The 27,434-nt window shown below is 34.4% G+C and overlaps 1 protein-coding gene and 1 long non-coding RNA gene across 2 annotated transcripts; both read right to left on the reverse strand.

Moving 5' to 3' along the window:
* Positions 1-1,276: 1,276 nt before the first annotated feature.
* On the reverse strand, positions 1,277-26,880 carry LOC107016805. Its single transcript, XM_027916595.1, has 21 exons — positions 26,580-26,880; positions 25,595-25,669; positions 24,200-24,288; positions 22,425-22,509; positions 21,761-21,842; positions 20,653-20,740; positions 19,392-19,538; positions 17,903-17,973; positions 17,603-17,690; positions 17,436-17,510; positions 17,138-17,194; positions 11,253-11,622; positions 11,095-11,154; positions 10,718-10,765; positions 9,472-9,604; positions 9,297-9,373; positions 3,693-3,791; positions 3,549-3,619; positions 3,375-3,465; positions 3,186-3,299; positions 1,277-1,693 (listed from the first exon to the last, which is right to left on the reverse strand). Exons 1-20 carry the CDS (start codon positions 26,757-26,759, stop codon positions 3,189-3,191), a joined length of 2,097 nt encoding a protein of 698 aa, XP_027772396.1. The 5' UTR covers positions 26,760-26,880; the 3' UTR covers positions 1,277-1,693; positions 3,186-3,188.
* On the reverse strand, positions 12,366-13,565 carry LOC114076933. The gene is made up of 3 exons (XR_003578005.1): positions 13,517-13,565; positions 13,324-13,441; positions 12,366-12,618 (listed from the first exon to the last, which is right to left on the reverse strand). It is a non-coding gene; the product is annotated as an uncharacterized LOC114076933 (long non-coding RNA).
* Positions 26,881-27,434: the final 554 nt, after the last annotated feature.

Consider the following 27,434-nt stretch of genomic DNA (forward strand, 5'->3'; position numbering starts at 1 on the left):
CGTCAAAAAGTATGAAACCAAATTTCAAATATTAAAAAAATATTTATATTTACATAATAAATAAGAACAGTAAGTATACAAAAGAAATGAAAATAGTCTATATATAAAAAGAAATAAAAACAACAAATGTAGATAGGAAAACACAAAACAGTAAATTTTTCAATTAAAAAAATAAAATAAATTAATAGGATAAATATGTAATTTATCATTTTAATACATGTATAATTAATACCCACATAATTTATCCTATCTTCTACACTGCATAACTTTATACATAGATTCTCTCATAAGTTATATTGACATTACTTATGTAGGACTACAAAAAATGCAACCAAACACCGTATAAATTAATATAAGAATAACTTTTATACAACATTTAAATTATTACCAACCAAACATGATGCAAGTTATGTTGATTTTTATAGTTTATACAAAATTTCTACCAAACATAGTAAAATTAATGCAACTTTTTATACATGAATAAGAGGTATCTTATACGCTAACCAAACGACCTCTCAAGGTGTGTTTAATATGAAGAATTGTATTTTTAAAAAAATTTATTTTTCTCATGTTTGATTGATTTTAATATTTTGAAAAATATTTTTCAAATGAACTTAAAAAAAATGTCTTCTATACCTAAAGTGTGTGTGTTTGGGGGTGGGGGGTCAAAGTACCACACTGATTGCAATAATCAATGAGGTTTGTGCACAAAAGCTTATTGGGACTAATGGACTACAAGTCTACAACCTAGCAAATTAGCCTCTTCTTACTAGTATTTTTCCAGCTCCCTCTCAAACCAACATCTTCCAACCTGATGCTCTCACTTGTCAATTTTCTATTAGAAAAAGAGAAAAGGATCAGCTAATCTAAAGTAATATTTACAACCACACTACAGAAAAAACTTACCCTACCTTCTCAAGTGTGGCTTTGCAAACAACATTCTTGCAATCAACACTTTAGATCAATTGCTCATTTAATGATTCCATTAAGTAAGAGGAATCTTGAACACTTTAGATCAATTGTTCATTTAATGATTCCATTAAGTAAGAGGAATCTTGAACTAAGAAAATAGACCCTAGAAGCTAAAATAATAGGGTAATCATGAGCAATTGCAATAATCGGGTTCACTGATATCCCTAGTATAATAGATGCTATCACACATACAATCATACTCAATTCATAGGAATTATTTAGCTTAAAGGGGATCTTCTATATAATTTCGCACCTGATAATTGGTTTTTAAACAAGCACATCATGAAGTTCTAAGGATAGACACTTGACATTATGATAGACACTTGACATTATCAATTATGAGACAAGTGTTTCTATGCTAACAGAGAGACAACACAAAACAACCAAATTCCTCAAGAAGCATCCCTCTTGAGGAAACACATCACGAGAAGATCACAAGGAATATTGATACATTGACTGGAAGAAGACATGGCCTAAAACAAAAATTAACAAAAGATCCAAGAAGCCAAATAATATTTTCAACAAGCTTTGCAGTCAGTAAGCCAGAAGCAAGGATGCAACATTGAAGCTACAAGCAAAGAACCTCTATTATACTCAAATTCGAGGAGGCCACCATTTTAAAGTAAGATGCTTAGTTAATCCAACCGAGTCTACTGATACCATTGGAATTCCAGTAACAGTCTGTTGATCCACATTTTAGTGTATCAGTAACAGGAATGTCCTAGGGAAAAAAAATGATGAGTCCATAAGGAAAGCACAGAAATGAACACGATGTATATAACTAGCAAAAGAGATGAAAGGCCTATAGATTAAAGAAATGACAACCAAATCTGAAACCACATTAGTAACTGGAGAAGTGCAAGTGAAATACATATTGATATGTGAAACACTTTTACATTGAGTACAAGAATCACTCTGAGTGGTAAAAAGGAAGAACAACCCAAGAGGCCAATCCTCGGGTTTTGTGAACTTGTATTCAATTTTTCTCCTTTTAAAAACAAAAGTGCACCGGGACAAACAGCTCACAAGATGGACCAAAGTAAAACTTAACCAATCAGACAAGTTCATTAAATTGACACTGGACATTAATTCTTTTGATAGACAGACAAAATGAAAAATCAATATGCCATGAGACAATGGTAAGATATCTCTTTCATAGATGTAGACCATTCAAAAAGAATTCAAGCCTTGTGTAGGTGCATGAAAGTATCGTGAAGATGGTTCACCTAAAAGTTTTGCATTCCTTAGCCTGATAATGTAGCCTATACAGAGACAATCTTCTTGAATTTCTACTTTACATCTAAGGCTAGACAAAAATTTAGAACCTGAAACACATAACATAATAGGATTTCAGGAAATTATCAAGGATAGACACAAAGAATAGTTTGAAGTTTAAAATGTTTTAAATCCAGAGGTGCAAATTATATAACTAATATAAGTTAGGATTGATGAATTTGGACCCCAAAGTTAAAGGTCTAACTGCGCTGCTTTATACTTTATAGGCACAATAAGTTTAAGAAAGAAGTTTTAGAGTTTTTTAATTTTGTCTTGTACATTCTGTATTTGAGGCAACAGGATATGATCTCTATAAACTTAATGTTGACATTATTAAATAAAATCTTTTTTGTCCTGTACTTGGTCATTTATGTTGTTATTTAAGGAAGTTTATAGGCTAGTTGTACCAGATAAAACTACCCATACCTCACAGAAGTAGCGTTTCAGTGTCTCCTAAGAGATTAAGGAACCTTATGAAAACCATAGTTTATGTTGGGCGCCATGCCTGAAGCTCATCTTAAGGTAATATGTTTCCCAGAAAGATTAGTACACTTTTAGCCTGAATCTGAGCAAATGTTCTACTACAGACTACACAGAAAAAATCGAAGCTTAAAAAATGGCTAAGTTCACAATATTGCCATTGAAAGATATCATGAGCATCTGTGGAATCGTAACTTTGAGAGGGAACAAAAGAAAATCTAGAAAAGTAAGTGATTTATAGTTGTCTAACAGCAGAAAGATTCCATCAGAAGTAGAATTGTTTCAACTACTTCAGCAGAGTCATTATTCAGTCACAGAAGACCTCCTAGTGATTAGCCCCATTAGACAACCAAGTGGCTCCCCCTCCCCCAAAAGAGCCCAGCCTGTGGGAAAAGGAAGATAAAGAGAGAAATAAACAAATAATAAAAGGGAAGAAAGGAGGCAAAGATTTTACATACTTCTCACTTATTTTCCGACTTAAGTTGTCCCCCAAGTAAAATAAGTCCCACCATTGCAAAAGCAGCTAAAACGGTTGATGAATAGGACATCACAAGCAGAGATGCTCGCAGAGACTGCAACAAAAAAACTATTTTCATAAAGACTAACACAAATAAATATCAACTGAATGAGCCGTTTTCTAGCGTTACCTTAGCAAGCAATAAAGCATTGTCATTTGCATACTGTAATGAGCTCTCCGGTATGCTCTGTATGCCTTGGCCCAATTCCCAAGAAAGAAAACTGTATTCCCAACAGCAGACACAGAATTTGTTTTAACCTTGAATGAAAGATACAGAGGCTTGCAGCTCAAACGAACCAATTACCTAAAGATGAATGCAATGGCAGCTCCAGTGTAGGCCTTTCCAGAGGTCAATTCAACCTGAAGATCCCCAAACTGAAGCGAAATAGTTTTAGGATAAACTGCATTGACCACATCTTGGAAAAAAAATCCATATACCATTTTATACCTTGAACATCCTGGTTTGCTGCTTAAATTCTTCAACATCAACCCCAGATACTGGACTTGCAGACAACAACTTTCCAGTCTTTATCATAACTTTAGCAATCTATAGTGATCAAGTACCAAAGTTTTAAGAGAAACTAAATATTTTGATGACATCAAGGAGGGGGCATTTGAAGAAGAAATTATGCCTGACAACAGTTGTCAGCTATATGACTTATTTCACCCAGGTGACTTTAATCGAAGAGGTTAATGTGGGTAAAACCTTAGGAATGAGCCGTCTGTACACCTTCAGTATTCATTCTTGTCCCACAAATCTTTTTAACCGTTAAAAACTACAGATCAAGAATTAAAATATACCCAAACCTACTATCCTATTCCACATGGGATACACATATCACATTAAGTCATATTCTTAGTATGCTTGCCAAACCTACATACCTAGATGACAAGGTGAGGTGGAAATGAGCCTACTAGCTCAGAATCTTACAGCTACTGAGGTACTTCTACTCCTCTATGCCTATAAATATTACTGAATTGTTGTGATGTTTACATTATTACATTGAGACCCTATTTATAGACACTACAATACAATCCTTTACAAGTACTCCCTCCGTCTCATTTTATGTGAGGTAGTTTGACTCGACACGGAGTTTAAGAAAGAAAGGAAGACTTTTAAAACTTGTGGTCCAAAATGAATGATAGAAATTTGTGTGGCTATGAATCGTTTTATTAAAGGTAAAATAGATACTCCCTCTGTCCACTTTTATTTGTCATGTTGCGCTTTTCCAAAGTCAATTTGACTAATTTTTAAAGTTAAATTAGATTAGGTTAATTCGATATTTTTTAAAAAAAATTAGATATTAAAAAATTATACGAAAAGAACTATAAATTGTTTTTTTTTTGCATATCAATATGATAAAAATATACATCGCAAAATGTTGGTCAAATTTCTTATAGTTTGACTCTAAAAAAGGAAACCATGACAATTAATTGTGGACAGAGGGACTATTTTATAGTTAAATTTTTACTTATATAGGAATGTGTCATTCTTTATGGGACTTACTAAAAAGGAAAATAAGTCACATAAATTGGGACAGAGGGAGTAGGATACTATTTACTATTCCTATTTCTATTTCTATATTTATTTCTATTTCTATTCCTATTCCTATTCTATTCTAAATAGGATTGTATAAACCTATTCCTATTCTAATAGGATTGTATAAATCTATTCATGTTCTAACACTCCCACACAAGCTAGTGCATATAATTCATGTAGCTAGCTTATTATAAATGTAATTAACACGAGGATCGATAAGGAGCTTGGTGAGATATCTACAAGTTGATCACTCGACTTCACAAAATTGACAACAATCTCAATGTGCTTAGTCTTCTCCTGAATATGATTGATACATAGAGTGATAAAATTACGGTGTTGAACTTCTCAAACCAAGCTTGCACAAGCGATTTCAGATCATAGAGTGACTAACACAATCGCCATACAAGGCTACTAAACTCTCCCTAAGCAACAAAATTAGGTACTCGCTCCATATGGACTTCTTCACAATGCAAAGGTTGCCGGAAAGTGCTTAAAATCAAGTATAAAGTATATGGATCGTATTGGAATTAATAGAAGAGTCGATATTAAACAAGAAAATCATTGAAAAACTGGACAGAACATGTTTATATGCAGGAGTATTAGATTTGATGGTTGAAAATGGTCACAATTTAACAGAGTTATCAAAGGCGAAAAGCGCAAAAAAGCTCTAAGGTTCGTAGGGGCTTTAAGCGCAAAGCCCAAATAAAGTGTGGGCTTTAATGAAAAAAGGCAGAAAGAGAGAAAAGAAAACAAATATGTATGTTTAGTCCAAGACTAATAACTATAAACACGAATGACAAATATATGACCAACTATTTAGTATCACTTCTTCATTAGAGGCTCATTGACAAGGAAACTTTTGCCTTAGAACCTTAATGACGACACTGAAGCGCACATAAAGCAGGGCAAAGCGCTCAACACGTTTTGAGTCTCGCTTCAGGGCTTAAGCACGCTTAAAGTGCGCCTTTGATAACACTACAATTTATGAAATAAAATTATATGGGTAGGGTTGAAATGATAGCACGACCCAACTAGAAATAAAAATTATATAGGAAAAGTTGGTTGATGGCACGAAGCTATTGAAGAAGAGAATTAATATGGATAGGGTCGGAATGATGGCAGACCCTACTGAAAAAGAGAAATTATATGGGTAAGGTCGGAATGATGGCACAACCCTACACAAATCAGATCTCAAATGTCACCTGAAAGACGAATGGAACTACATAAATCAGATCTGAAGAGTCATCGAAAAGACACACAGTGCTATGCAACTCAGATATGAGAAAGTAGTTCTAAAAATCCACGGACTACGCAAGTTAAATATGAAAAATAGTCCGGACAGATGCATGGTGCTACGCAAATAAGATATGCAAAGAAAGGTAGTCACCAGAAGCATGGCATGGTGCTACACAAATCAATATGAAAAAAGTAGTCACTAGAAAGATAGCACGGTGCTACAAAAATTAAAAATGAAAAAAAGTAGTCACCGAAATGATTGCACGATGCTACACAAATCAGATATAAAAAAATAGTCATTGAAAAGATGGCACGGTGTGCTACACAAATTGAATATGAAAAAGTAGTCATTGGAAAGATAGCATGATGCTACACAAATACTAACGAATATGGGGTTGACACAAAACATTCCTAGAAAGTACTCGAAAATTGACGCACGATGACCCGTCTACTGAGTTTTCTTCCTCGAATATGGGGTTCATGCATATATCAATGATGTCACTTTTGTTAACATAATTATTGGCTAGACGGGCAACATATACGGGTAATAGCCACCCACCGGCAGCGGAAGTTCTTTGACTTTCTACAAAGATAGTAGAGGTTTTGATACCATGTGAGAAATATATGAGAAAAGCATTATTGAATTGTTGTTGTGTGTACATTATTACATTGAGATCTTATTTATAAACACTACAATACAATCCTTACCAAGTTATTCCTATTTCTATTTCTATTCCTATTCTACTCAAAATAGGATTGTATAAACCTATTCCTATTCTAATAGGATTGTATAAATCTATTCCTATTCATCTTCTAACAGATACGATCCTGAATAGTCTAGACAAAGTAAAGCACATAGTGGATGATCTTCAATTCTCTAGCGTACCATTGACTCGTTCCAAGTCCAAGAACGTCCAAGGAGTGCATACTAGGGAGCTTCATGATCTTCAAGAATTTTCAAGATACAACATTGGGATTCAGCTCATGTCTGCTGAAAGGTTCTCTCTTCCACACATTCCCTCTAATTCTTCCTGTGTTATTTCCGAAGTCCACTAACTCTGGAGTTGTAAGGCAAAATTTATGTTGGAACTCACTGCTGCTTGGGGAAAGTCGGAAGGGCCTTGGACTATTTGTGGTGACTTTAATGTCACTAGATCCATTTATGAGAGGCCTTCAAGCTATACCTCATCTAGTATGACGTAGTTCTCGGAATTTATAGAGGATTTGGAACTCATCGATCTCCCCTTATTGGTGGTTTATATACTTGGTCCCCTAGCACATGTTCAACGGAGACATCTAGAATTGACAGATATTTTTCCTCCATGGAATTGGATGATTGCTTTGGCTTCATCAAGCAATCTGTACTCCCAAAAGTTATTTCTGATCACTCTCCTTCTAATCCAATGCAATTCAATGGGGTTACAGAACAACTCTTGTTTCAAATTTGAACATATGTGAATGTAGTCAAAGGGTTTTGTGGAACTTATTGGCTCGTGGTGGGTTTCTTTTGATGTGCAAGGAAGCCTAGATTTTATCTTCGCATCAACATTGAAACTTTTGAAGGGCAAGCTAAAAAATGGAACAAGCATTCCTTTAGGCACCTTCACACCCGTAATCCGACACTCCCTGGAATTTTGATTGAAGACAAACTGGCTGAGAATAGAGTCCTACTTGATGATGAATAATTATAGAAGGCTGGGTTACAATTGAATCTGGAAGATACTGTTAAACAAGAGGAGATATCTGGAGACAAAAATTTATGGCTTTATGGCTACAACAGGGAGATAACAATACTAGTTTTTCCATAAACTGGCAATGCACACCGAAGATTCAAACTCATACACCTTGGTTATCAATGGGGAAACAGTCCCTGAAGTGGGGAGAATTATCAACGAAATACTTCCAAATTATTCCACATTTTACGGGCATTCAAGAGTGTGGCCTAGTGGTCAATGAAGTGGTTGAGACCTCTATGGTCTCAGCTTCAAAACACAACCGAGATAAAAAAACATGTGTGATTCTTCCCAGCTATCCTGCTCCTAGCCTTGGTGGACGGAGTTACATGGTACGTGTTGCTGGTGGGAGGTGGCAAGTATCCCATGGAATTAGTCTAGGTGCGCCAAAGCTGGCCCGGACACTCCAGTCATCAAAAAAATAAATAATTATTCCACACTTTATGGTGAACAAGGGGGATTGAGGCCTTCTTGATCCCATGCTAATATTCGTTTATTTTACAATAAGAACAACGTTTTCCTCTAATGTTCCTTTTCGAAGGAGGAAGTGTGACCAAAGATTCTATGGGGAACAAAGCTCCTGAGCTGGATGGATTCACTATGGGATTCTTTAAAAAATGTTTGGAATATCATTTGTTTCGTCCCAATGCTTTTGCCAGGAGATTAAATGCCACCTTCATTGGGCTTATCCCATAAAAGATTGGAGCTAAGTGCATGAGTTAAGGCCCACCAGTCTTGTGGGTAGCTTTTACAAGTCAAAAGTACGAGCAGGGAGATTAAAAAAGATCATTGGAAACTTATCCACTCAACAATTAGCCTTCATTTAAGGAAGACAAACCATTGATGCCTCAATCATTGCTAATGTATGTTTTGACTCCAGGATAAAGCAAGGCAGGCTGGGTTTACTTTAATTTTTATTTTGAAATGGTAACAAGCTTGTACTGATTAACAAAAAGGGCTCCTAAGCCATAATTACAAGGGGAATAAAGCATATAGACTAGTAAGTTAGAAAGCACTGTCTACTTGTCTATAGTGATTCTAAATCATGTCATAGAGACTGTGTCTTCAATGTACTCTTGTTTACACCAAAAATTAAAATTGTCTACTAGCCTATCAAGGACTGTGTCTTCAATGTACTCTTGTTTACACCAAAAATAAAAACTGTCTACTAGCCTATCAAGGTTTCCTCTCTAACGATTTACTTTCATGCCCCCTCTATAACTTATCTCCAAAATAACACCTAGATAATCGATATTCTATGATAGTAAGTTCAATCACTAAAAAATCCTTTGCGGATGTACAGATATCAACCCCTTCATCATTGACTCAGAGCCGCACACGTCCATGAAAAAAAGACAAAAAGAACAAAAAAAAAAGTATGTAGAGAGACCGACCCTGTTTCCTTTGCACTAGACAAGCAACAACATGAAAAAAAGAGGCATTAATCCATTTATTACATAAAAATGACATTTACTCCTGTATTAGAATGATCTAGGGAATTCTTTTAAAGCATGAGAAGATGCATAGGAATTCCATAAAGTACCTTCTGCAATTCACCTTCGCCATATTGTCCCATGGACTGGAACCTTTTTCCAGCTGATAACAAGCGCCTTCCAAATGCTAACTAGTAATAAGAATGAAATTCAGGTGGAAAAAGGAACTCAATTTGCTTGTGCAAGGCAAGAAGTAAAGTATCATAGTTGTAGGCTTTTTCTTGCCTGATTTTTGAGAGCCTGTCAATGAGCCAACCAATAAAGGCAGCTTGTCCACTAAAGCTGTGGATGTTGATGTATCAGCCATTTCCCATGCTCGACTTATATTTAACAATGTCTCTCCAACCTCTTCACCACACTGCAAATGCAAGATTTAAACAACAATCTATGATGTTCTTTTATCAGTGAGTTTTTCTTTCTTTCATCCTACTGTTATAAGGGTGGCTTGATAGCTTCAAAATTCAAATTTACATAACCGGAAAAAACCCATTTAATATCAACCATAGCTGAACAAGAGTAAAGATGAACTATCAACTTGTTCAAAACTGGAATACCGAACATATCATCAAAAACTGAAATACAGAAAAATTTTGTTCGATGGCTAATGAAACTTTTGAAAACATTTTTTATATTCTAGGAGGTAGTTTCCTTTATTCCTCAGCAGCAGATATAGCATACTGCATCTTTTATCATCTTCACGGTTAACCACATCGCAAGGAACCATGGTTTCTGTTTTTATATTCTGTTAACTTCCTGCATAGATTCCTCTTCGTAGTTTCTTTACTGTACAAACTTGGCAGAAAATGAGGAAGAGTTCTGAGAAAGATGTCTGGGCAGGTGATCATGGAAACCCTTATCAAGATTCATTTGCTTTTGTCATCTCAGACAGGAGGTTTTGTAGTCATAATCAGCACAAGCAATTCTTTAGCATAAAGTATCCTACTGAACAAGAAACTTGAGTACACAACTAGCTGCTTTCAGATCATATAATACGTTGGTTCCAAAATTTGAAGATGACAAACACGGAACTCCTACCTCTTGGATAATTTAAGTTCAAAGCACAGATAATGACATCCTAAAAGTGGGAGAATTGGCGCTAAGTCATCAAAAATTATGCTCCCTCCGTTTAATTTTTGTGTCTTACTTTCCTTCTTAGTTTGTTTGAAAAAGAATGCCTCTTTCTAAATTTAGTAACTCTCTGATTCCAACATTCTACATGGCATGTTTAAGACCATTAGATTCAAAGGACATTTGGTAGATTACACAAATTCAAAAGTCTTTCCATATTTTCTTGAAGTCTATGTCGAGTCAAACTAAGACACTTATATTGAAACATAGAGAGTAAACGAGTAGCTCTTTATAGTGCAACTAACCAAATCAAATTGCTGATCCAAGATTTATCAAGTTCATGGTTGAGATGTAATGGATTGTAAAGAAGTTGCAAACAGAAAAAATAGTATGGGTGACTAACCTCAACTTTAACTGGCCCATTTGAAAGATCAAATGCTGCATCATTCAGCTGCACCATGTTTAAAATTTATGCATCAGAACTAAACCAAAGTGATAATTAACCCCACAGCCTTCAACAATGAATGCAAATGAAACCCAAACATCTAGACCTCTTAATGAACCATCTTAAGAATTCAAAAGTCACACAAAATTAATCCCCGGGATATTAGGAAAACAATGATAAGGCGACGACAGCCTCAATTCCAGAAACAAGTGAAAAGAAAACTAACCAACCCACATGGATCACTACTCACTAACCAGCATGCATAAATATAATGAACCATCAGGAAACCATTTCCATATTATTTTGCAGAATAGTTCCAAGTTCCAAGAACTTACATCTAAGCGAAGATCACTGGGAAGCTGCGAAAAAAAGTCTGCAGGTAGAACAAAACTCTCCTGGAAAAATATAATCCATAAATTAGCATAACTCTGACGATTCAATTGAAACACAGTTATCAAATAGTAGTAAATAAAATGGATTTTTTGAATCTTACAGCGATTTCCTGTACAAGTGTTTGAGGGTTTGGTTCAAGAGATTTGGGGGAATCAGATTCAGTAACAGCAAACGGTACTGTTGTACGTGTATGAAATTTGAGGAAATTCTTGCGAAATGATGGAAGGATGGAGATGATATGATGTGGGTATTTGCCAAAACGAAGAGTAGGAGTAGAAAAGAGACAATAGATAGATGAGTGTTGATGAAGTGAGATAGAGGAAGCCATTGAAGCACAAGAGAAGAGAATTACTAGTATTACTTTTTGACAACTGGAGTTGGGCGAGAGCCATATTTTTAGTTGCGTGGTTGTCCTTCTCTTTCGCCACTTCGCATCTTGCCTTACCCAATCATATTTTCCAAAAAAATATCAAATACTGTCAAATGAAAGCTAAATATGATAAAAAGGAAAAGAGTTACTCTTCTATCCATTTCCCAAGTTCTTACTAGTAAGGAAGTCACATGTCATAATTAAAAATAAAGAATGAAAATTTAAAATAATAAATAAACTTTTATCTTTTTTTATAATTATGACATATAACTTAATAAAAATTAGAGGAAATGGAGAATAAAAAAGGTAATGGAGAGGAGCCTCAACGAAGAAAAGAGGCTCTTGAATTCTAAGGCCGTGAGTTCTAGTTTTGGGAGGGGTAAAAAAGAAGCTAAATATGGTATTCTTTCTCTTTAATTTTTTTAGTCTAATTTAAAAGTTTTTTTCTTTTTTTTTTTGATAGTTTTTTAATTTTTAACTTTTAATATGACATGTTTAAGATTATGAAATTGAATAATATTTTAATAAATTTAACATATCTTTAATTTTATATCACAAGATTCAAAAATCACTTCTTCTTTTTTGATTTCGTGTAATGTTTAAATGAGACTAACAAACTAAAAAGGAGAAATAATATTCAACCAGAGATATAGAGGGGAGAAGAATGTAGATACATTCTCTTATCCAAGTGTATATTTTTGTATATCTTCTAGTTGGGCCAGTGCTCTATTTATATGGGTACTAGATGGGTGCGGGCCGTGCTAGCACGGCCCAATATGAACAAATGACAAACATCAAATCAGTATTACAATATTTCGTTAGAAGTAGTATGTATAGGGCAGTACTTGGATTGACAAAATTCTATCTTCTGGTACCGTGCAACATTTTAACATAACACAACACAACTAAAAGAGCAACACGAACTTGTACAAAAGATTAAAAAAGAACCTAGGTTCTTTACAAAAAGGGTAAATTAAGTTATCTAATACAACACATTTTTATTGTGATTTGTGTCAAGCTTGGTATCATGGGCCATATAAGCAACTTTATTTTACTGCCAGCAATATTTCTGTTGTTATGATTGTCAGGGACGATTCTGCACATTAAATAACAAGATGTGAAAAACACAACTTTCTAAGGTCAGCATCAAATAATCATGACTCAAATTAGCCTTTAAACTACTCAAACTACAAAAATAATCTAGAAATTAACTCACACTTGCAAAATTGGGATTTACCAAGCGACGGATCAAAATATTGGGAGGGTGTCAATGAATGAACTGTCTAGCCTAGCATGATATATCTTCACAACAGATACCCTCATATTTTGGGATCTATTTTCTTTGTGGCAAACACTTTTTTTATATCAAAGAATCTCATCAATGTGTTCAAGGAAATGGAGGCAAAAAAACTTGATCAAACAATAGCACAAAATCAGTCCACAAAATATTTAAGCTCTCTATCTCAGTAATCTTCAAATCTATGCAAATCGATACATGTCAAAATAGAATTGTTCCAAACTGAATAATCACATGGGAATAAATTATATCAAATCTACAAAGAAATTATAGGTGAACACCAGCAACCTCATCATTCTCATGTACAACTTCAAAAGATCACTAAAAATAATGATGAAAATGTAAATGTGACAATTAAGTACAAATAAAAAGAGAAAATAAGAAACAATAGCTTAGTGAAGATAAACCTAATAACACTGAGAGTAGAAATCTGAAAATGTATCCATGACTATATAGCTTTCTTAATAAAAAAGATAACGAAAGAATGAACGAAAAGTATCTTACCTTCTACTCATCCTTTTGGTTGTATCATTTTCATGATAAGTGTCATAGCCTTAATTGATAAAGACTATTGTGACTGAAAATTTGTTCGCCTCATCTTCATTCACTTTTGTTTGTATTTCTAATAAAAAATTTAAAACTTTAAGAGGTAGGTCATCTCTATCATATCGTTCGGCAAGAACTATATAAAACTCACCCTTGATAGGGAGAACTAAGCAACCAAAAGAAAATTTCTCATGCTCCTGCCATGTTAACATTTAAGATTAGTCAACAATAAACAATTAAAATTTTAAGTAATTGATTGAACACAAAATGAATTAAAAGATGAAATTTAAAATTTAAAACCTTGAACTCATATGATCAATTAGATATCAAAAAGCATCTATGTGGAAAATCTCTATATGTAAATGAACTGCTAATTATGATACATCAAGAACTAAATATTAAAATAACTATAGACGGAAGATAACTCAAACAAATAATTTTTTTCAAAGCTTCATATTCTTATCACTGGCATAAGAACACTTCTCGTCTCGCATATTCCTTTCTGTTAACTATTGAGATATATCACAATTTGTATAACTCTCTTAGAAAATATTTCTTGTTCAAACTTCAATAACAAAACCTAATCTCAAGATAGGACTAATTATTTAGCGACTAAATTCAGAATCAGAGAAGAGTTTTGCCTATTCTAGTTCATTTCCTGTTTATTTCTTTCTTTTCCAGAAACATGAACCATCACCAGTACATCTGAAAACAATTGAGTTTTGAATGATTTGTTATCTCTTTTCGCGTTATCAATCACAATGTCAATGTCAATCACCTTTCCTCCATTCTCCTTACTTGGAATTGCTTCTTTACATTTCTTCAATATTTTAACACAATCTTCGTCGCTCCAATCATGTAATATCCACTGCTTGTCTTAAAAAATATTAACATAAAAACAAGACAAATTAAACAAAAGATAGTAAAATCAATGTAACTTTTAGCAGCACATTCAATCTGTCTCATTCTAAACAAGTTGAGTCATGATCTATTTGTCAACTTGACATAACAAATTGAACATAAAATGACTAATCAAATTATCGGATTATAACAGGTGAAATAGCAATTCAAATATTATCATGATCCATCATTTGATTACTTTTGATCCCAATTTATTTTGTCCCAAGCAAATTATGAATGGACAAGTACATTAGTTCCGATTTATACCTTTCGCAAATTGCATGAGCGGAAGGAACATACTTAAACATATCTCCACCAATATATTTCAAGTTGTTGCCCCCTTCCAAGCCTTCGACCACATGAGGCAGGTCGAAAACAGAGCATATTTCAACTTTGGAAATGCATTAGAAATGGTTTTAGCCACAGTTCCAGTGTCGTCTCCAACGTCTACCAACGTTTTCAATCCTTCAAAAACTCCGTTACCATTTATTATGAACACACTAATGATCGATCAGACATCACTACCCATGGCTTCGTGGTACAACTTGTGTGCCATGGTGTAACTTGTTCACTTGCACTCAATTATTCTCAATACATTCAATCTTTTGCAACTAAAACTTAACAATAGTCACTATTTATATACACTCTAAAAGAGAACACTGGTTTATCTCCTAAATAAACAGATATTTTAAGTTCACATTTTGAACATCAATTCAGACACAAAAGAAGAAAGCAGCTTGTTTTGGTTCCAAACATCACAATAAACAGTGGTTTCTTGTATAATATTGATAGGTCATGATACTGAAAATGATAGATTTTTATGTAAAATCAAACTACAAAAGTTCCTGGCTATTTAGAAAGCATTTCAACAGAACAGAATTAGTGTACATAATTTACATTTAATCATCTCCATATCCACCGATGCAGGAGTGTTAAATTAATTTTGACGTATATGATCAAAATGTTGGACGTGTATAGTGTGGAACCACTAAAAGTTATTTATACAAACTATATGTATCAAAAGTCGTAGTTCAATTTTAATGGAGAGATTACGAACTATATGTACCAAACGTCTAGTCCAAGTTTAATGGAGAGAATATCAGTGTTCTGAACTATCTAATTTTTCATGAGAGTTTTCAATTTATATAAGATTTATCATCAAAGGCTATGAGTAAAACGAAGATCCACTTTGCACATGAACGTAAATTAAAACACAATGCAGTTGAGAGAAAATAAAGTGAAACGGGAGAAGAGAAAGAAACTAATTTTAAAACACAATGAAATTGAAAAAATAATAGCTGAAAATTGGAGAACTGAACAAGGAAAATAAAATAGAAAACCCGAAGAGTAGCTGATAAGTGCCAAATAAAGGGAAATTTTTTATCCAAGTGTAAAAAGGTCTACTAAATTCTATGTGGGTAGTTGAACTCGAATGCTTTGTCCCAAAAAAATAAGTCAAACTTCATCTAGAAGTTCAAATGTTTCCTCTTCTTCACCTGTTTAAGTTTTTACCCCAAAATAGGAAGAAGTATCGGAACTAAGTGCGTCAAGACTATTGAAAAAAATGCAAGTTTTGGATGCACGTGCATCAAGGGTCCAAAGTCATCTACATATTTATTTCGATTCTCGAACATGCATGAGCAAAATGGATACAATTGATGATACATACATCTAAAAATTCAGAAAAGAATGAAAATAACTATCATTATAGGCATTTTTATCAAGAGTTAGACATACTTAGTCGAAAAATTAGGGAAAATAGAAAGAAAAACTCACCGTAACTTAATAATACAACAACAATGAAGACAAATTTGAAGGCGAAACAGAGATACAAGACGATGATCTGAATCCGGCATAGAGTAAAGATCTAATGTGAAAATAGATGTGGAGCAACATTCTAAATTCTACAAAGAATGAAGAAGAAATGTGAAATTTCATCACCAAAATTGATGCATAAGCTCGGGATAGGAATTACTCTTCTCTAATTATCCATCAATTTCTAAAAGTCTCTTTTTCACCTAGAGTGAGTATGGGAGAATGAAAAATACAAAAGTATAAATGATGGAAAAGATGAAAAAATGACATATTTGTTTGTTCTTGAATTGATGGACTAAATTATTTATTGAATATGACCAAGAATGTGGAGCTAAACACTGAGGTATGAAAATGCGTGGATCACTACATCTACCATAGATGAAGACTCGATCTTGATTTGTGAAAAACTTATGGATCACCACCAGAGAAGACAGTTTCTTGATATGTAGAGGACTTGTACATCACCACTGGAGAAGAAAAACCATATCAGATATTTGAACCAACATCAAAATGAAATGGCCTTGGATCAATGGTAAAGTTTTCTCATTATGATTTATAAGTAGTCTACATCACACCTCTTGAGGTGCGGGCCTTCCTCGAATTTGCTTATAACATGGGATGCTTTGTGTATCGAAGTGCCTTTTTACTACCTCATCGGCATAATAATCTTATTATAGGCTAAAGATGACACTAAAGAGGAAATGATAGAAACCTAAGTTGGATCTGGAATATTGAGCATAACATGCTTAAACAATTTACATATAGCTAGTTTGTCACAATTTGACCACAAATACATAAAACAGAGTTATTAATTACCACTCCTACATAGGCTAAGAAGTACAGTTGAACTGAAATTAGTAGGTCAAAATAGACTCCAAAGGAGTAATAGAAATGATCAGTATGGAAATAACTAATACTCCACATTGAATTACACGCGCTACTACAAGGGCTTACTTAGCTTTTCCTCATGGATTGTATCCTCTTAAATTTGAAACGGACTTGATTCGGGCACTACAAATGCAAATTAATGAATAGGATCAGTTTAACATTGAACCACCTGGGAATGGAACAAGCCTGTATTGATGCCCATCCGCTACTCTCTTTGAAGAACCACCTGCAAATGTAGTGAATACCTTGATACTGATAAAATAGGAACCTACTTCCCAAGGAAAATAAAATAAAATGAATGGTGAATCATATAATTTAGAACAGCATCAAGGTAATGACCAAGTTTTATCATCATCCACTCCAGATATATAGAAGTCCATGCATAGACATTTTGGCTAGTCGTAGGGAGGCATTTCATCAGGAAAATCTTCAAAATTATGACAAAAAAAAAAGTTATACCAACTTACTGAATTCCATCCATAAATGGAACAGTTTTGTTGAATATCAAAGTCATGACGACAGAGGAAGTAGGAGCCTTGAACCTGATATGCAGAGATATCCACCCCATTCAAGAGATGGTGTGCAGGAGGATATGACGTATGACACCACAAATTTTTCTCATTATGCTTAATACACAATGTGTACGCCAAATTCCTTCAACCGAGCACCAACAAATGGAGTCATTGAAATGCTCATAGAGTCTCCAGTATCCAAGTGACGTCCTATTTCCCAATGGCATAGTCTCAACAGGAAAGCTAGTAACCTTTACTGCACCTTTGCTCAAATTTTGAAGGAGACTGTTGGCATGGAAGAAACCTTTCCATGGTCAACAACTGATTCTCTCATTGGGCTTTGAAGACGCTCGCAAAGCTGTCACTCAATTAGCAATCTGTATCGAACAAAAGGAGAAAGTTATAGCGACAGGACATCTTACCTCGCTCACATAGTCCAATATGCGATTTTGAGTCTGGTTTTATCTTAGTTGATTCTCCATCCATATGAATGCTATTGCAGAAGCAGAGCACATATCATGGTGCAGTCCTACTTGTTAGGCTTTATTTGCCCTAAATTTCTTACCATAAATAGGTTTTCCTTTTAGGAAAAGGTTTTGGATTGACTAATTTTTTTCTGGTAGGAAAAGGTTTAGTTATCTATAAATAGAGGTATATTCCTTCTAACTTAATCAACATTCACAATGTAGTCTTAAGCTTTGAGAGTTTTGGTTGGGGGGAGAATTTATGGGTCAGAAGCTTGATACGTTATCACTTATGTGAACCTCCCATGTATTCCGAGTGAATTGGTTGAGGTTGTTTCTCTCTGTATTTTGTACTCTCATATTTATAGTGGATTGCTCATCTCCTTTGTGGACGTAGGTCGATTGACAGAACCACGTTAAATCTTTGTGTTTTTTGGTATATTTCTCGTTGTCTTCTTACTCGTGATCTTTTGAAGTTTGCATTGCTAGATTTCGCATTTACACCTGCTTATTTTTTGTCCTAACACTACTGATCTGCTATACTGCAGAAGAAGGCCATAGAAATATCCAACATATATGAACATGATAGATTAACTAATGCACTATATGGTCTCAACATGGCAAATAGAGTCTGAAGACTAATTTGACTCTGTGAGTTTCATTAAAAGTGCATACTTCAACCTGTGAGCAGACCGCTGGATGTGCCTACTTAAAAGGTTAGTAATGAGAAGGTCTTCAATTCTTTTGTGTTGAGGATCTTTGGTAAAAGAAATGACCTCATCTCTTTTCCTCTGACTTGATCCTAGACCAAGGTACTAAACCCATTGTAAAGTACTCTTTCAATTTGATATGTTGAGTTTATGTAATTCGTGTGAATCATGCTTTGTGTTGGGTTGTTGAACATTTCCCCAACTCATTCATGCTTTGTATGATCTCATTTGAGTGCTCAAAATCAATACATTATTTTGTTTTCACTCTTATAAATTAAAATGAAAAGAAATTGCCTTCCTGAAAGGCGAACCTCTTTTGTACTACAACTTCGTGAAAATGCTTGTGCAACTTACAAAGATTGATACCGTAGATCAAGACTTTCACCAAACACTTTATTTGCATATTGAATTCCTTCCTCTCTTTCGTCTTAAAACATGAAACAAATCATAACTTAAACTACTGAAAAAATGAAAGTGACCGAAAATATCACCATATACCATAGAAATCTCCTTAGCTGCAATATGTGCATAAAAAATCCAAAGTCATCTATGGATTTAGTTTTATTTTCAAACATGCAAGAGGAAATTCGATACAATTGTTTATATGCACATCTAAGAATATTAAAAAGATGAAAATAGTTATCATTGTAGGTCCATTTCACAGAAGTGTATAGATTTGAGAAAAGAAAAATTTGGAAAAAAGAAGAAAAACTTACGGGTAATTCAAAAAATAACACCAAAGACCAATTGGAGCTGAACCAGAGAAATCCAAAATGATGATAAGGATTGAGAACGAGCAGCAACGAAGGCCTGAAAAGGACAAGGAAAAGAGCAAGCAAGCCAGAATGCTGGATTCTAGAATCTCAGTGAAGAATGAAGAAGAACTGCAATACATAGCAGAGCAGAGTAGAGTCACTTTTAGAAATAGCCCCAAATAATCAAGAAAATTACAAATTTGCCAACGTTCGTCCTTTTCAAACTGCCATTTCTAAATAAGGGAGATAAGTGAGTGTCTGGCCATAAAAGTCAGTTGTTTTTTTTTTTAAATGTTGTTAATATTATTGAAGTTGGAGTGCGTTTGATCATGTTTATTATAAAAAAATATTTAGAATTTCAGTGTATTTTGTTTATCCCCTATTTCTATTGGATAAAAAAACCCACAAGTTTAAGTTATTTATGTATCAATTAATCCGCCTTTCTAACCTGCACAAAATATTACATAATCTCCTCATACTTATTCATCTATAGTTGTACAAGTTCTAAAATATCATCATACAAAAATGTGTCATTTAACTTGGTCTCAAATCACATTTATACCATCAAACTATGAATGTGTACAAATAGATACTTAAATTAATATAAAGTTGAACAAATAGACACATGAATCCTACATGACATCATAATACACGAGGGAAATCACATGGGATGAGTGTAACTATTTATTCAAGTATGTATTTGTGTACTCCAAAATTAGAATGCATACAGTCAAGAACAAGTATATTTATGTATTTTGCCTTTATAAATTATCAACCATCATGTTAATTTTATACATGAATAACTTATTTCCTATTTACCTGCCAACATATAAATTATACGAAACTAATATATTAATGACTCATTTCTTATTCAACTACTAAACGACCCTAACACATTTGACATTACTTTATAACTTCCTTCTTCAATCACAAACTAGTAACATCTCAAAAATTTTGTAACAGATTAAAAAATGGTCCAATGGAAGTGCTCAATACAAAATAAACATTACTTTACTGAGCTTGACCTACACTATCATATCCCCAAACTTGCCCCTGGTGGGCGGAAAGTAGAAAGTCCTCTACATTCTAACAAAATGTATAACGCACAACAAAATAAAGGAGCAAATCTATCAAACTCTAATGTATAATACAAGAGCAAAGAAAAGCTTGGTAGCTGCCTCCTGCACCCACCTCCTCCTGTGGTTGCAGTTAAGAGCAACATAATCTGATTTGATCTACTCAAGTTTCAACTTTGGCCACCTTTCGCGGTTCTACTTGACCAGTTAGAGGGCACTGCATTTCTGTCCAACTAATTGGAACCATGGTACCACCTGCAAAGTTTGTCAACCACCTTTTTAAGAACCTAAACCATGCAAACCCTAGGAAAATCTGAAGCATGTAAAAATTAATAAATAACATCTTCCTATAAATAAATATAGTAGCTTCTGCAAATAAACTGGCTACGATATAATCTCAAATCGCAGTTGTGCGTCTAACTTAGATGGAAATGCAAAGGGTTTACGCCAACTATCCCCTCCATACAATGAGGTTTTGGGATTCAAATTTTCTCCAGATGAAGGAAAAGCCTTAAGCTGCGGCCCTTCCCCCTAACTGACCTCAACATCTATAAAAAAAAAGAGAGGCTTTTTTTCCCTTAATAATAAGGTAAGCTCCAGAACAGACAGAATTGCCCAGTCTTCTTTCCTTGAAGTCAATCTGGAGGAGGAGCCACTTCTACAGTAAATTCGGGAATATACTTGCACAAGGAGGTTTAACTTCTAATTAATCGATTAATTAGATATTTTTTATGGTGTTTGAGAAAATTTGTGCACAACTCAACTATTTCACTGGGTACGTGCTATCTCCCCATCAGCATAGGTACCGGAATTCTCTGTTCACCCAGGCTTTGAAAAATAGATGAGAAAATAGCCACCTAGTGTTTCTTTGCCTATACTGGGAGTTGAACTTGAAACCTCCTTTGTTGTCGACCGATTCCATTTACTAGATATTTAGCATACCACGCTACTCGGTATGATGTTTATTTGACAAGGTCCTATGTTTAATGTCTGCAGAATCAAAGATCACATGAAGCTTGTATACGAATTTAGATTTTGTAAAACACATAACAATAACTAATTTCTCGTATGCTTTTCTGGCAAGTAAATTCATCATCTGCATTTACAACGATTATTTCAAGTGGAAATACTCTGGCGAGCACGATGGTAGTACTTGTTTCATTTACAATCAATATTCAGAACCAGTCAGTCATGTTCTGAATCAAATTTAACTGCATCAACTAAGTCGACCGAAAATGGAAAAGCAAAATGAAATAGTTGAGAAGAAAGCCTTACCAGCTGCACTTTCAGCAGATACAACACCCAGCTCATTTTTCGCAGTTGACAGATAATATGCTCTTGCATCTCCAAGTGATAGCTTTTCAAAAAAGAACATAACAAATTATACTCAATAAGAAGCAAGTCAACAAACATTACAAACAAGTTTAGTTCCAGGAAATCACAACAAAGATTCCCCAAACACTAAGGAGTCGTTTGGTTGGGAACAAGTTATCCCAGGATTATCCTGGGATAGTTATGTTGGGATCCCACCATGTAAGTGGGATAACTTATCCCATCACTATGGTATAAATGGTGGGATAAGTTATCCCTAACATGCAACCAAACAATACACCCAATTTTTATCCCAGGACTACTTATTCTTATCCCTCACACCAAACGACCCCTAAGTGTAAACACCCAATGGCTTGTAATGATTCTTTTGATCGAAGATGGACTAAAAATGCAACCAAAGATCTCTACTATCAATTAACCCATTAACCTGCACTGTATGTAGCACGCCTTCTGAATTTAGAATTATACTCTTCACATACCTTTTTTTTACTTCAGTTGCCTGGACAATAATTACTAGCTTTTTACATTTGCCTTAGGCGGCTTTTGGGGATTAGCTACACTCAAAAGTTTATTCCATTCTTAGTCATAAAAATTAATAGGAGATTACCACCAATGCACGAATAATATCACCCGGTCGGAAGGACAAATGCATGTCGACTTTGTCAATCTCAGTTGCTCTGACATCTTGTTGCCTGTTCATTCAGAAGAAAGTTTCAGATTTTCTGTGCCAAAATCTTGCCGCACCGCAGAGTCAGTTAATGAGCATGTAAAGCAAGTCAACATGATAAAGGATGGGATTCTATAAGTAAAATAGTGCTATCTGAAAATATGAACTGCTGTGATTCAACAAACAGATGTAGTAAAAGCGGAGATTGAAACCCAATATGAATTGTATGCACTAAGATAGACAAATACCCGAGGGGTGTTAAAAGTGAAAAATCAGTATTTAATGATCTGCAATTTACGAATCGTTCATAGGCTTTATGGTACATACATGACTAACCAAAGGGGTTGTCTTTTTGGAAAGGGAAACAGCATATCAAAACATCCTTACCTTCAATTATGTAACAACAGGAAATACATCTTGCTTGCTGTGACACTATTCACAGATTAGCTGAGATGTTTGACGTCTCCAAAGAAGTAAATTAAGCGTTGAATTTAAACCAATAGCCACTGGACTACATTTTTCTGCAATAATCAACTCTTCTATCAAAAAATTTAAGTTAAACAAATTTGTTAAGTTTTTCTCCAAAAAAGAATTAACTCTACAAGATATTTAGAGTGTCAAATTTTCTTTATCCCCTTCAATTTATTCTTTTGACAAGTCTTTGTCCCCTTTGCTATTAACACAAGATTATTGTGAAGGTCTTGTATTAAGCATCAACTTCACTCAGATTGTGAAATTAATTCAATACAACCGAACAATGAAATTCCAGAGATAGAATATCCAGTACACGTGTTAGAAACACAAATAATTTGAACTGTATAACCATGTATTATAGACATTTTCTTACTGCATGATGAATGATTCATGACCCGCAACATAATATCCAATTTTGAACTAAAAGACAAGGCAGCCAACTTTTCCTTTTGAGAAAGAAAAAAGAAAAATAATAATAATAACAACAGTAACTTTATGATCAATGGTCATCACATGAAGCCCGTTTTCAAAGTAATCATTGCAACAATGTGCAATTCAGTCATTATAATTGTATGGAGTAGAGGTTTCAAATCAAAGTGTAGCACGTGAATTATTTAAGGAAATCAACCATATTTTGCACTTTGTGATACTTAGAGTGGTTGGTAAGATTATATTGTTTAGAGAATCAGCATGAAAAAAACCCAGTAAGCAAACTTAACACAGTAAAATGATCTGCATCAATATGGTTCATACTTTAATAAGTGCATGCAGGGATGGAAGTCTACAAAGACCACATACTACATAGAGCCTCAATCATACACCCTACCTATACCAGAACATGCCCTAATCTATCTCCTATCATGAATGATCAAATTAGGTTGAACACATCCTCTCAAAGAAGAAAATTAACCTGTTAATACTATGTATTTGTCAGCCCAACTATCATCAGTACCCTTCATAAACACCACTCCTATCTTCTCATATAACTAACTTACACCATAACCGCTGATTAAATAACGGTTATACACCAGTGCACATTCTATTTACTTTATGTCTCATACTTCATTAGAAGAGCAATCATTCTGTCAAATGAGGCTCTGTATTACGCCCCAACAGAGTTCTTCAGCCATTTTGTCCAAAATACTTGACAAATGAGAAACCCTTGATGAAATCACACTTCAAAATTCACCCTAACCTGTTGTAGTAATTTTCAACGGAAAAAGAAAATCAAATTAACTCACCTAATAATGCCAGTAAATTTTTCACGCACAGATTTGGAATCAACACACACTATGTCTGCCGATGCCGTTCTAGCCATCACCTTAGTAACCTGTCAAAAAAAGTCAACTAATTGAAAAGAGAAATCGTCTGAAAAAGGTCTGCAGACTGTGGCCAAAGAAATGACTTATCAAATAATGATTAAAAAAAGAAGTCCATTGCTTACATAAATCCAATTAAATTTTGAAGGATATCTTTCTAACCTAAAGAATCTACACCTCTATATCACAATCAAGAATGAGTTGAAGCAGAAAAAGGTAGTATAGACTAGTACCTAGGTTTTCTATTCTTCTAAATTATTGCTCTTCCTGGTTGAAAGAAGAGCATATATTACCAGTTCTACGATAATATTAAGGGAACCTGACATTTTACAGTCTACAACAAGTATTAAGGGAAGCACTCGCAGTTCTCTCTCATTTCTGTTTTACAATTATATAATAATAACAAAAAAAAAAATGTAATCTCACTAGTGGGGTCTAGGGAGGGTGAGATGTAGGCAGACCTTACCCCTACCTTTGTGGGGGTAGAATAAGGTTCTTGATAGAACCTCTACTCAGAAGTTTTCTGAATTAGGGTTGCACGGAAATATGATAAGAAATAGCAAGATATCCAGAAAATGAAGCAACATATAGTAATATAGATTGAAGAATACGAAACTACGCGACTATGAAATACTACTAATAGGGAGGAGCTAGCCCCTGCCTTTCCCACATAAAGTGCGACACCACTCGACTATCTACTACCCTTCTACCCTAATCCTCGACCTTCATACCTTCCTATCCAGGGACATGTCCGCAATTGGTTGAAGTTGTTTTACAATTATACAATTACTAAGAAAATGGTAGAGAAGATAAAAGCATGAATTATGATATCACCTTGATAATGTTCCACTTTAATGGCATTCAATGGAAGAACCAAAAACATAGGTACCAAGATAAACTACAATTGACAAAAAGTGATGCAATTAGTAAAGTTTTGGGATTTTTTTTTTTTTGATAGTTAGTGAAGTCCTCGGTAATTCAGGAAAGAAAAACGAAAAAAATAAAGCACATAAGTTCAACCAATGACAGAAGGAAAAAAGAAAAATGCCAAAGTTTTTGCCTTGCACCACACATCTGACACCTCTAGCTTAAAAATTTTAAAAGAAAAAAGATGAAAACTATCATATTGTAGCTGTTTTGGATACACTTAGTCTTTGAGACAAGAAGCAATGTTTTACATATGGGCAAGCACTGTTAGAGAGAGTGATGACTGTATTATCATACTCAAGGAACAACTATCAATTTCGGGTAATACAAACGTCAACACAGAATATTCATGAAAACTATCATTATATTGTCTTAACCAAGAAAACTCACTCTAGCAAAAACAATGGAACCAGGCTTAGGAACTGCTCCATGGGCTTTATGACCAGTAACTTCGACTGTTGATCTCTGATGAAGATTGCAAAATGTAGGAAAATATTGTCATTTAAACAACAGAAAGTGATGAAAACAACAGTAATAGATTAATGTGCCAAATAAAAATCTTATTACTGAAATAATCATGCTCATGTATGAAAGCTCTTAAGAATCTGCTAGAGTTATCCATCTCACATCAATGTAACCAGAAAACAAAGTTCTTTGATCAGGTTATGTATGAAGTAAAACACCCAGTGAAAATTGGAGTACAATGCCTTCTTTCTTTTCTTTTTGGATCAAATCATTCCAGATTGTTTTTCTTAGCTAATTCATTAGTGTTCAAGGCATTTAACCCTTTCAAGAAAATTCTAATTGGCACCCAAAGGTACCAAGTTCAAATCCCAACAGATACAAAAATACCAATGAATTCAAGAACATATTCGAAGAAATTCTGCCCCCCACCCCACCCCACCCTTAGAATAGATAACTCGTTGTTGATGATTGATGGAGGTATCCCGGTGGAATTAGTAGATGCAGGCAAACTAGCCCGGACACCACGGTTATAGGTTATAACAACAAAAAACCCAATTGGCAAAAGAAAAAAGTTGCAAAGTTTCAAAATATATCTGACTTGAGAAAACAAATAGCATAAGAAAACTTAGAGAAATATGGATTCACTTAATAGCCGTCCCTTTTGCTACTTGGCACGAGGGAGAAAGGGAAATCAGATAATCTCTGTTACTTTCTGTTAGATTGTGTTAGTGGCACCACAAGTTCAGCAGTGGAGAACAATTGCTGAGAAGAAGGAAAACCTTCTGACAAAACTAGTCCAATGTATTGGCTTTTTAGCATTAATCTAGTAAAAACCAGTCAAACTGCACCATGAACACCTCTATCCACATTACAGAAATGCAAAACAGTAGGATTCAGAGAGGAACAACACCTGATCAACAGCGTCGGAATGCGGAGGTATAAGAGAACGGAACCCGGTAAGAGAGGCGTAAACAGTGCCATTCTCAGTTGAAACGTAAGCCCCCTTTCCAGCTTTCAATTGTGATGCTTTACCTAATACTTGTCCTGGCGTGACCAACTCTTGGGTTTCAGCTTCCATAGCCATCGTCATGCTCCAGCAACGGCTACTCAAACAAGTCCTCTCGAAAACAAAACTTTGTTCGGGCCTTTTGCAGTGTTCTATTTTGTACCCAATACTATTTAGTGGGGGAAAGTGCAAGAGATGAAAATTGTTCAAGTATGCCCTAGTAAAAACATGGGCTCGTTCAAGGGATAAGTATAATAGTTCTAAGATAAAATTTAGATATTTTGTTTGGTTGACATATTTGAGATAATTTATCTCACTATTTATAGCATAGTGATATTGTTTGGTTGATACATTTGAGATAATTTATCTCATCATTTGTAGCATAGTGACGAGATAAGTTATCTTATATACATAGTGGAATAAGTTTTTTGATAACTAATGTGAAATTACCATTAATAGATAAAACACTTGCAATCTAAGAATGGTCCTCAGTACCTTTAACAGTATATTGAGGAGTAATCTCAACAACTCTAAATTAATTACATAAATCCTACCAAAATATTCTGCTCGTTTTGTATTCTTGTACATTCCTTTACTATGTTAGCATGTTGTATGTGTACTCCTTTAAATTGCTTTCAGTTTCTCGCTTTCCAGATGTAATATATCATTGCTCCCCATATAGCAGGCACCACTTCCTTTTTAAACTTCTCCCACTACTTCAACTTAATCAACTTCGATGAAGATTTTAACTCTCTTGCA

Source organism: Solanum pennellii, chromosome 4, assembly GCF_001406875.1.
Source record: "Solanum pennellii chromosome 4, SPENNV200".
NCBI classification, from domain to species: Eukaryota; Viridiplantae; Streptophyta; class Magnoliopsida; order Solanales; family Solanaceae; genus Solanum; species Solanum pennellii.